The 13,309-nt window shown below is 26.4% G+C and overlaps 1 protein-coding gene across 26 annotated transcripts in view; it reads left to right on the top strand.

The window, feature by feature from the left end:
- The window catches only part of LOC136075442 (uncharacterized), a 131,096-nt gene that overhangs the window by 15,864 nt on the left and 101,923 nt on the right, over positions 1-13,309 (top strand). For 23 of the 26 annotated variants that reach the window (XM_065788661.1, XM_065788649.1, XM_065788653.1 and 20 more), the window contains one exon: positions 6,731-6,815. In XM_065788661.1, the coding sequence (XP_065644733.1) occupies positions 6,737-6,815 (79 nt within the window). In that variant the 5' untranslated portion in view covers positions 6,731-6,736. The remainder of the gene's footprint in view (positions 1-6,730; positions 6,816-13,309) is intronic. The other 3 variants (XM_065788650.1, XM_065788662.1, XM_065788648.1) reach the window with 1 other exon arrangement.

The raw sequence follows: 13,309 nt of genomic DNA, 5'->3' as shown, positions 1-13,309 counted from the left end.
AGATCACTGCTAATGGCTATACCATTAGCAGTGATCTACTGCAAATCTCTTTTTAAATCATGAAGCTCTGCAACGACAACGGTCTATTGTCGAAAGCTCAACACTGCATCTAGGGGGGGCTGTGCATCAAATTTAATAGAGACGCGTGACATTCTGTCGTGTGCATTACATCGTTATTATTTTTTTACTTAAGGAATAAAGTACGTTAACGGTTTTTATAAGATATTACAAAATAGTAACTTCAAGATAATGATATAATGATATAATTGTGAAATAATGATATAATTTTCGTAATTTTTAGCCAAGTTTTTTAAAGGTTTCCCATCTCAACAGACGTGCATATCGCATTCAAAATTTTGATAATATGATAAATACTCATTGTTTATTGATGTAAATTTATTTCGCAATTAATCAAAATATCAACTAAAACTTTAGCTAATTCAAGAAACAATTTTTTATTTGTTGCATCTTCAAAAACATTTTAGCCGTAAAATGTTTTTTCTTTAAAAAGTTTGTGATGCAACATTTTTTAGGAATGAAACCATGTTTTTTATTGACGTTGAGATTATATTTAGTGTGGTATCTTTTATAATGAGTTTTTTCTTAGTTGTGATATTGGTTAACAAATTTCTTAGTTGGAATTGTCCCTATTTATGAAAAAGTTAAATTTGATGAAAATCAATAAATAAAATTAAAAATTGTGGACATTATTGAAAACAAAAACTGTCTATACATTAGTATTAATTTAAAGTTTCGGTTCAAAAGAAAATATAAATTGTTATAAGAGTTATACAAAACTTCGTTGTATATATACATATATATATACAGTATTGGACAAAACATTTGCCAACATCGAACTATGCTAAAAAGTGTTCCTAATTTTACATGTCTTAAAAACGAAACGAACTTTACTACCACAGCAAACAGTTCAGGAGTCTGGAGTCATAGCATGCAATGACATGAGCAATCAGCTGACAGGTGACAGCACACAGGCAAAATTTTGTTGACAAGTGGCATTTTGCAGCGGACAAAACAAGTGCAACTCTTTTGGTTTGTTTTCTTAAGTCTGGTCCGTGTCAACGTCACGGAGATTTTTTAATAATTAAAGGAAGTATCCAGAAATTTCCAGAAGAATGCAGAAACTTCCAGAAGTTTCCAGAAAAAGCATCTAGAAGCATCCAGTAGCATCCAGAAGTATCCAGAAACATTCAGAAGCATCCAGACGCACCCAGAAACTTCAAGAAACATCGTAAAAAAGCATCTAGAATCTTCCAGAACAGGTTCACACAGCTTCAATTTACTATATAAGAGACATGTAAATCGACATGTAATTCAGTCAGTATATAGAAGTCAATCAGTCAGTATTATCAAGAGAGTTTATTGAAGTGAGTTATCAAAGTGTTTTATCGAAGAACATCAATACAAGAAGTGAAATACAACAAGTGCTTCATTACATCAATACAGTCCACATCCAAACAAGACGTTGTGTTCCACAGAGTATTATTGTATCATCACAAGGTAAATGTAATACGGTAAGAATTGAGAAGCGTGATTATTTATTTTTATTATTTTTATGACTTCAAGTGCAAAAATGGCTCCCCACAGTCTGTGATCGGAACTAAGAAAGAAAACTATTGGAGATTATGTAAGTGGAATGTCACAAAAAAGTATTTGTGATAAATATCGCGTAAAAAAATGGACCGTATCAAGACTATGTTCCAAATATCGTTCTAAGGGGAAGTTGGCAGCAGATAACAAAGGTGGAAGACCACGTTCCACCACTTTTAGAGAGGATTCTATGATCGTCAGATCTTTCAAGAAGGATCTCTGGATGACATCAGTCGAGATACAAAAGCAATTAGAGCTGCCTGTATCGGACCGAACAATCAGACGACGTGCTGTTGAAGCCGGATTGTTTTCTCGACACCCTGCAAAGAAATCGCTGATTTTACTAAAAAATCAGAAAAAAAACCTCGTGTTTGCTACATCTAATATTGACTGGAATGTGCAGAAATGGGGAACTGTCCTGTTCAGTGATGAATCGAAGTTTAACATCATCGGGAGCGATGGCATTTGCCGTGTACGTCGACCGGCCTGAAAACGCCTCGATTTACGTTACTGCCATAAGACCGTGAAACATGGTGGAGGCAATGTATTGGTCTGGGGGTGTTTTTCTGCTAACGGTCTAGGTCCAATACATCGAAACGATGGAATAATGAACCGTTTCATGTATAAAAATATCCTGAAAGATGTTATGTTACCTTATGCTGAATGGAATATGCCAATAAAATGGGTTTTTCAGCAAGACAACGATTTGAAACACACAGCAAAAGTAGTCAAGCAGTGGTTTCAAGACACCAACCTATCGGTGATGGATTGGCCGCCTCAATCTCCGGATCTCAACCCTATCGAGAACCTGTGGGAGATCGTCAACCGCAGTATTAATCGTGAATGTGTTTTTTATAAGGATCAACTGTTTGAACAAATCAAAAAGGCCTGGGCAGCGATTCCACAAAGTTTTATTGACCACCTGATCGAATCTATGCCTCCAAGATGCAAGGCTGTGATCGACAACAAAGGATTCGGCACGAAATATTAAAAGTGAAATACAGCTTGGTCAACATTTTGTTGTGTTGCATTTATTTTGTCAAAAGGAAATCAACTTTTTTTAATACTTTTAATTAATTTAATAATTTTCGGGTACAAAAAATGAACTTTGTGATGATAAAAACTTGAAGAACTTTGTCTCTAAACAGTTGCATAGTTATTTCTCTAAATTGAAAAATGTGGCACTTTTATATAAAGAAACTTAATTAGCATTATTTGGTTGCACTCGTTTTGTCCGACACTGTATATATATATTTATATATACACACATATATATATATATTTATATTTACATATATATATATATATGTATACATATATATATATATATGTATACATATATGTAAATTATGTTAGTGTATTTTACAAATAGAGTGCTCAATGTTCTTAAAGAACAGAGCATTAATAAATTAGTAAAAAACACTTATCTAACTTTTATCTTCGACTTGAAGTTTCACCATTGCTGGATCATCAGGAAGCTTCCTGATGATCCAGCAATGGTGAAACTTCAAGTCGAAGATAAAAGTTAGATAAGTGTTTTTTACTAGTTTATGTATACATATATATATATATATATATATATATATATATTATATATATATATATATATATATATATATATATATATATATATCTATTTATCTATATATATATATATATATATATATATATATATATATACATATATATATATATATATATATATATATATATACATATATATATGTATGTATACATATATATATATATATATATATATATATATATATATATATATATATATATGTATATATACATATATATATATATATATATATATATATATATACATATATATATATATACATATATATATGTATATATACATATATATATATATTTATATATATATATATATATATATATATATATATATATATATATATATGTATATATATATATATATATATATATATATATATCACATTAACTTTTTAAGTTACAAAAGTGAATGTTAAAATTGCAGCACAAAAAGTGATTCAGTTGCAAATGCTACTGAATTTTTGATGGTTTCTGGTCATCCAACTTTTCTATTATGTTCAAGGCACAGTTAATTATATTAGAACCTTCAGACAGTTTTTTTGATTTATTAAACTCTAAAAACTTTTTTAAAAAGGGATTGAAGAAACCTGTTTCTGAATTAAGCATCAAATTGGGTTGAGAACATCTGTAATGTACTTAAATAAGTTATCAGCTATATCAAGAACATCTTTTATTGAAAACAGATGAAAGACATTTGTGCTGGTTTTATTGTAGCAACCACGATTTTTGAAGATTTAGCACTTAACCTTTATCAAGACTTGAGAATATTTATAAATTTACTTTGACTAATAAAATTTCACAAAATCACATTGGTTTATAATTTGCTTGTATTTGTTAAAAAAAAGTTTCAATAATAATCCAGATGCACGTCAATTAAAATCTGCTTTAAAAGAATTTTATTAAGAAACTATATCATAAGATCAAAATTTAGCGACTGTCATACTTTTGACAAAGGTTTTCGGGGTCAAAACTTTTAATAATGCATTGTTAAAGCTCTCCTTTTATTGAACAAAATAAAATGTCTAGTGAGGATTTTCATTGTATTAAAGAGCTTCCAACTTGCCACTTGTCAGGCTCTCCTTCTGTTTGTAAGAAAGCTAAACTTGGATATAGCAAGCCTTATTGTTAGAAAACTTTATACTAAAATTACATGTCTGACATGTACAAATAGCTTGATTTCTCAACAAGCCTTGTCCATAGATCATCGATACTTTATATTTTGCAGTTCATCTTGAAAAATTTTATAAATTTTCGAAATTGTGGTGGTTTAATATTTTCATCCTATAATGTTTTAAAGATTGTTGAAAAATGTGAGCACTTTTGCAAAGTTTTGGTTTATAGAACAGATCCATGGAAATACGTTCAAGAAATAACCTTAAAATGTTGACGATGTACTTCATAAATCAACAACTTGCAAGGAATACGCTATATCTTGAAATAAATATTGTTGATTTAGGGCATGAGAATAATTTCGAAAAGCGTGTTTTTTTCAGCTTTTAAAAAAAATAACTGAAAAGTGGTTAGCGCTTACACACTACACTAGAAACATAGTTATTCGTCTAGTTTTTTTCCTCAAAAGCCTTTACTCATATGGTCAGGTTAACACTAGAAACAACTTTGCACAAAAGAATGATTGGATTACAGCAATTATCTAATAAACAAAGGTTTATAAAAAAGGTTTATTCAAAGGTTTATAAAAAGTATGCAATACTACTTTTATATTATATTATGAGTCAAAATAAGAAAATCACTTCTTTATAAAATAGTGTTTTTCATTAATGAAAATTCCATATAATCTCCTCCAATTGTTTTTATTATAAGATAATTGAAATTTTGTATTGAAAGCCTACATTTATATTAAATATATAATATATATATATATATATATATATATATATATATATTATATATATATATATATATATATATATATGTATATACATATATACATATATATATACATATATATATATATATATATATATATATATATATATATATATATATATTTATATATATATATATATATATATATATATATATATATATATATATATATACTTTATTATTTATACTAACATTAACATTTTCCTTTTTCCATAGTTTAATATATATTATTTATAATATTAAGTCAAAACTTTATTACAGGACACCTTTAAGTTGTAGTTGTAAGAGCAATATAAAATGCATATGTCGAAATTAAAACTCTTTAGATTTCTTTATGAATGCAGTTTATGATAAATTAAATAAGTATTTTTGTTTATGTCCAAAGTGAGCGTTATCATTTTTATTAATTTTTTTTCATTGATACCGGTTTTGTCTTTCAAGCTTAAAAAAAATGATATTGATTTTTTGTAATATTCACAAAAGAATATTACAACAAGATGAATTGCTCCTGCCATTAAATTAGTTGTAACATTTATATGTGTTATGATATTAATCGAATGGCAAACTATAGAATTTGAACTAGTATATTTATATATTGTTTTATCTCCTTACTACTGTGAAGCACTGTCCAAGCATTAGTATATAGATTTGTTTGAAATGTCGCTTTTTTTTGAAAGTTATAAACTTTCTTTTTTGATATACTTTGTTACTCTTTTATAAGAATTTAGCGATTCTAAATAATTCTTGTGTAACAATCGTACTTCCGCGTATAACAAACGCTTGATCATGTACATATAAAAAAATACTTTTCATATCCTAATTTAATAAAGAAAGAATGTATAAAAAGCAAAAGCAAGCAAAGTTTATAGTTTTATTCTAATACTTAAGTATAAATAATCTATGTCTTTAAGTTTTATGTCTAATACTTAAATAAGTTCATGTACTTGAGGTTTACTATAAGCATGTATACCAAAGCATAGTAATATTGCCTTAAATTTAATACGAAATGTTTCCTAACAATTGTGAGCGTATGCGTTTATATACGTGCGTATTGTTGTGTGTCTACGCAAACATATTTTTATAAGAAGAAAAAACTCAGAAATAAAAACAAAATATTACTTTTAGATACTTGAATTAAAAAACTCTTTGATTATTTATGCACTTTGGAAACACATGGCCCTTACGACAATTTAAATTGTAATTACGAGTTATATAGCGAGATAATTATATTTACGTTATATAATTATAATCACAAATAATATAGGAAATATAATTCAAATTATAATTATGAGCAGCCGTAGCACAGTGGTAGCGCACTTGCCTTAGAATCAAAGGATCCCTGGTTCAAACCCCACCTCTGGGCAAGTGTTGCGACATCGATTAGGAAGAAGGCGTGAATTTTCAATTAAATGCTCATCCGCAGTGCTCTTTAATAAAACCGTAAGGACTTCTTGGGTCACCTAAATTAAATTAAAAAAAAAAATTTAATTTTTTTAAAAACTAGTTTTTCTGCAAATCCCTATTAAAATTACCAGGTTTTTTATATTTTTATATTTATTTTATATTTATATATAGGTTATTTATAGAAAGATAATTATTGAATTTTTCTAAAAATTATTAGTTACAAAAGATAGTATTACATTTATATTTTAAGATAGTGATGCAAACAACAGTGGGAATCAACTTTTTCAAACCAATATGTGTTTTACTTTGTCTAACACAGCTCATTGAAGTCCGAGGTAAGATTTTGGTTGATCACTTTAACTTTCCTTTTTTTTTTTTTTTTTTTTAATAGTGAAAATTATTTTATTAGCATACAAAGCATGTAGCTTTGTATGCTAATAAAAATGACAGTAATTACTTATTTATAATGATGAACATGATAGTATTGAATTTTAAATTATCTAGAAATCACTTCGCCAACTTAAAAAAAAAACTTGAACAATTTTACTTTTGCTAATTAATTCAGTTAAAGAAATGTAGAATATAAAATTCTCCTAAACAAATATTTAACGAAAAAAGACAGTTTGTTTAATTTTTAAAATGAAATCAATTTCTTGTAACCAGAAGACAAACTTCTTTTGATCATAAGACAAAATTCTAAACTTAAAATTTTGAGCATGTTTCTGATGCCACTTTATGACAATCTTTAAAAAGTCTATGCAACCTAACCGATAAGTTAAAAATTATTGATAATATAAAAACTGAAAATTGTTATGCATAATGTTACCATTACATACCACCTAAATATGTTCTAAACAATAAAATAACATTTGCTTTAAACATTTTTTTTAAACAAAAATATATTTTGATAATATTGCATATATTATAAAATATAAATAAATACAAAATCAAAAACTTTTGTTATTAGGACTTTTTGCAACAACAGGATTTGCAACAACAGGAAGCAACCAAATCTTTCTGAATGATATGATATATAATGTAAATTAAGCACATTATGAACAACCGTTTCAAGTTTTTCAACCATTTTTACCTTTAAATTAGAAAGTAATCCGTAAGGATGAAATTTTATTAGTGCGGAAGATCAAAAAAACAAATCAAAAGTGACTTTAGTTTTCAACCATTTTTAAAGATAAAAATCGTTGAAAACTAAAAGAAAAAGAGGGAAATAGAAATTAAAGAGGCAGATATAAACAATGCTGTTCTCCAAGTTGTAAATGGGTTTATGAAGCAGAACCAAGCTGCTAATACTTAAAATATAAAACGTGATACTTTACGTTACCGAATAAAGAAATATAAACAGGATTTATTATCCAAGGTCAAGCTAAGGTTCACAACTAAGCATACTGTTTCCCAAGTATTTAATAAAGATAAGAAGGTGTTGAAAGACTACCTTATAAAAAGCTCTAAAATAAATTATGTTTGAATTATAAACATGCAAGGCAATTACTAATTCAATATGCTATAAAAATTAGCTTATGTCCGGTTATATAGAGAAAATAAACAAGCTGGTATAGAGTGGTTAAAGGGTTTTATGAAAAGCAACAACAAACTTTCATTTCGTAAACCTGAAAATAATAGTTTGTCTTGTTCTACAAGTTCTAATTAGCACAATGTAAATCAGTTTTTTGATAACGATGAAAATATTTAAAAAAATAACTTTACTCCTGATAGAATTTATATTATTGACAAAACCAACATAATGTCAGTACTACAATCGCCCAATGTTATAGGAATACATAGAATAAAACAAGTGGGACAGTGTGACAGTGTGTCTGCTGAACATGGGCAGCTAACTATTATGTGTGGTATAGGAATTGCAATCGGAATTTTTATTCCACCTGTGTTTAGATTTCCCAGAAAAAGTTTTCATGATATCGTGATAAGAGGAGGGCCTCCTAGTTGTATAGAGTATGCAAACAGTCCAACATGTGGCTGGGTGACAGTGAAATTGTTTTTTTAAGTGTTTGAACACATAAAAAAATTTGTTTAATATTCAAAAAATGATCCAGGTTAACTCATAATGAACAATCATGAAAGTCATTGTTTATTAGATGCCATCAATTATTGTTGTGAAAATGAAATGGTTGTTTTAATATTTCCTTCCCTCTGCACTCATCGCATGCAACAATTAGACTTGACGGTTAATGGTCCTCTTAAGCAAAATTCTCAATGTGTCAGAATAATTGGCTTTTATCCACTCTTTCCTGGCAAATTTTTGTTTTTTATTTAGGCGTGGTTTTTTTGCAGCAGCACGCCATAAATAATTTAGGACCCTTCTAGGGTTTGCTTTCAGACCATTTGACAGTGTCCATTTCGTAGACAAGTCTGTAGATGATGCTTGTCTGTTTTCTTTCATTAATCTCACTAACGAGCGAACATCACGGTCATTTGAAACTTTATTGCGTCCAGTCCTATGACGATAATTAATTGACCGGGTCTCTTTGTATCGTTGAATTATGTTAATAATGCAAGAGTAAGACCTTCCAATCTTTTCTGCTATTTGTCTGATGTTATAGCCTTCTTCCTTTAATACAAGAGCCGCGTATCTGTCTTTTTCTTCGATCTTTGCACGCATTTTTGCAATGTTTTTATATCCTTATTGCAGTTCAAAAAATAAATGTTTATTTGATATCGAAACTCAGGTTTCGACATTTTATTTTATAGCCAACGTAATAAGCAATTAAGACAGTTAAAAAAAATAATGGATTATTATTTTTAATAAGTGCAAATTAAAGATTTGAAAGTGGTCGTTAAACTTTGTCCAATTTATTTAAAGAAGATTTATAAGTACTCATCAGTTTTTTAATAAGTTAAACGCTATTTAATTAGAATTAAATTAAAAACATTATACCAATATAATCCGTATGTTTTAATTAACAAGATATTAAAAAAAATAATTTAATATGTCAATTAGAATCTTCTTAATTTTAATTTAAGGATTAAGAAACCAACTAAAAAATAAGTGGTCTTTAATTTTTGGCCACCGCTGTATATACACACACACACACCCACCCACCCACACACACCCACACCCACACAAACACACTCACACACACATATATATATATATATATATATATATATATATTTATATATATATATATATATATATATATATATATGTATATATATATTTATATATATATATATATATGTATATATATATATATATATATATATATATATATATATATATATATATATATATATATATATATATATGTATATATATATATATATGTATATATATATATATATATACATATATAATTATATATATATATATATATATATATATATATATATATATATATATATATATATATATATATATATATATATATATATATATATATTGCAAGTAATGTTATTTCTGGTTTTTCCACAACTAAAAAATATCATATTTCACGAAATGCTTTCTGTCAGAATGACATCCTATGTTTTGAAGTAACTAATCGTCCTCTTACGGAAACGTTTAGTATATCTAACTTTGAGGATCTTCAAAAAGTTGTTATACATCACGTTTCTAGCACATCTGGCTTAAAAGAAAACATTATTTCCAATGTCCTGCAGTTAAACTACATTATAACACCTGAATCCGTACGACCCTTTCCAAAAGCTCTACCTCGCAAAAAAACAAATAAAGGCAGAAAAAGTAGAAAATCTAAGATTCTAACTGACACTACAGAGAGATACGAAATAAACAAAAATTTATCTTATAGGCAAGATTTAATTTGAAAAGTCCAAAAGATCTTTAAAACAAGTAACTTCCAAAATCAATCTAACACGTAAAGTACTTTAATCTGTGTTGAATTGAATAAACTTAAATTATTTTGATTTTCACCGCATACTATTTGTTAAAATATTAACTTTTAACACTTAAAAGTAATGTTTGATTTTTTTAGTTTTATTAAATAAAGTAATAAGTTAATACTTTTACTAGCTTTAACAGTTTTACATAAGTCTTCTCTGGTTTGTTATTTAAAGTGATTTTAACATTTGATGTATTATAACTAAGTGATCTAGTTTTATTACTAATAAAAGTTCAAACTAATGAAGTTAAAAAATACAGTTACCCTTTACATCTTAACCTTCTTGTATCCTAAACTTCACTTGTTTTCATTTGCTGGTATTGATTCAAAGCTGCCTCAGTTAGATTCGAAGCTACCATATGCTGGCATAACACTTTTATGGATGCTTGAAATATAAAAATACTTACTTTATTTTTAGCTTGAAAATTGTACTAACACTGCAATTTCATTCCTTTATCATTGTTTTGACTATTTAGAAAAAAGAGTGTTAAAAAAAATAAAACATTGTTTTATTAAAAAAGTTAAAAGAAAAAGTTTAAAACTGCTCCCTTCTTCCCTCTATGTCTATATATATATATATATATATATATATATATATATATATATATATATATATATATATATATATATATATATATATATATATATATATATATATATATATATATATATATATATATATATATATATATATATATATATATATATATATATATATATATATATATATATATATATATATATATATATATATATATATATGTTTGGGTTTTAAAGAAACTCACTTTTTTACAGAACCAAAAGGTGTAAAACAAATTCTGGTCACTTTAAACAAAATAAAAATGTAAAGTTTTTGGTATCCAAATCTTGTTTGGATACCAAAAACTTTGTGTCAGGTGAGGACTTCATTTTTCTTCAAAATGTCAAATATCTAAATAAGAAAACAGTCCAAAGTGAAAACAGTGTTTTTTGATTAAAAATCTTTTGTGTTTGATTAGAAGCTCTACGTAATTTGTGCATCATTTTTACATACACATATTTTAACAATTGTCTTGAAATCCTAACGAATTCTGCTTAACTTACGGCTGCAACTATAACAAATAATAAAATAATACTAGAATTGAAAAAAAAAGTTACATTTAATCTAAAATATTTTTTGCAAAGGAATTATATTATATTGTTTAAGTTGCTCTTTATTATTCCTTTTTTTATTCTCTTTTGCAACCACCATGATATTTTGTCTCTGACTTTTTACATAACAGTCTGCCATGATATCTTTCACTTAACAAATATCTTTTTCAGAGTAGCCATTTGTAAACAAAATACATAACACAAAATCTTTTAAAAACTTGAAGCTGTGATAAAGATATACAAAATTTTTATCCAAAATAACATATGTAGTATATTAAGATCAAGAACAAATCCAAAACAATGTATCTTGTATATTATGATAAAGAGTTGATAAAGATAGAAGTTTGGTACATCGTTACCCAAATAGATACATTTGTATAGTTTGATAACTTTGTTACCCAAATAGTCTGTTCTTATCTTGAGAAAAATTTTATCCAAGAAAGAAATGATGGTGTTTCCTAAGTACTCTGTCGCTTTTTGTGCAGTTTAATGCATGTAAGAAATGTTATCAAAAATGTTGAATTTAAATCTCTCTAATGGTTATTATCTTCATTGCATACCTGAAAATTTGTAAGCCAAGTTTTTTAGACACTTCAAATTATCATTCTAAGAAGTTACGCTTACTGCAATCATTTCCATTTTAACGGTAACATTATATTCAAGATCCCATTCATTAAACAAATTTATATCGAAATGAGGCAAGAGTCTCTTACCAATTAAAAATTTTTTAGGACTATTTCTAAATTCTTCCCCCTTTTTTTGAAGGTATGAAATCCTTTTCTATGGGCTTTTGATTTTGATAATACAATATCTTCAAAATTATGACATGCATGCTTCATAATTAAAGTAGAGTTGCTGTATGAGCCTTTACACCAGAATAAAATCTTGTTGCAACTTCATTTGTTGCTTTTATTTTTCCATTCCCTGAAATTGACAGGTGCAGCTCATCAGATCTATCTTTTTTTGTTTTTTCGAATTTTTTTTTATCTTCCAATATGATTTCCAACTCACTCCTTATAGAATTTTCCTTTTTTTTTTAAACAAGAAGTCGCCATTATCAAGTATTTGCGATTCTTTTTCGAACGAAATCGATTTTGAAAATAATCTATTTTTGTAGAGTTTTATCAAGAAAATAGGCACATAATAAACTTAAGTTTTAAAATTAAATTTTTTTTAGCTTTAACGTTTGTTTTTTCTCTCCGTCAATATAAGTAAAAGATTTTAAAATATGAAAATTGTAGTTTAACATCAGTAGAGAAGTCAATCTAACAAATGATCGACCAATTAATGCAGATATGTAATTTATAACACTCTTTGGCTTTAATATTACAAAATATTTACCAAGAACATAGATTTAAACTTTTTTTTCAAGCCTTATAGTTTTATTTACTTTCATAATGAATATATCCTAATGAAAGTAAATTAATTAATTTTCATTATGGTTTATTTTACATTAAATCATTTAATGAAAAACTAATATTTTTTACATAATTAAACACGCGTATAATAATTCATTATAATAAAGTCTTATACCCGTTATTTAAACTATATGTTTAAGTTTTTATTAAAAGTGCGTTTATGTCACATAATATTAAAGGACATATATATATATATATATATATATATATATATATATATATATATATATATATATATATATATATATATATATATATATATATGTATATATATATTAGGGTGGGTCAAATTTTTTTTTTTTTATGAAACATGAAAATAAAGTTGCATTTTGTTGTCTCTATTAATGATATGTAAAAGAAATGTAATAAAAATTTGATTTAGTTTTACCAACTTTAACTTGAATTTTA

This window comes from Hydra vulgaris, chromosome 01 (assembly GCF_038396675.1).
Source record: "Hydra vulgaris chromosome 01, alternate assembly HydraT2T_AEP".
Taxonomy (NCBI): domain Eukaryota; kingdom Metazoa; phylum Cnidaria; class Hydrozoa; order Anthoathecata; family Hydridae; genus Hydra; species Hydra vulgaris.
Note: the sequence above shows the minus strand (reverse complement) of the source record. Positions and strands in the feature narration are given on the sequence as shown.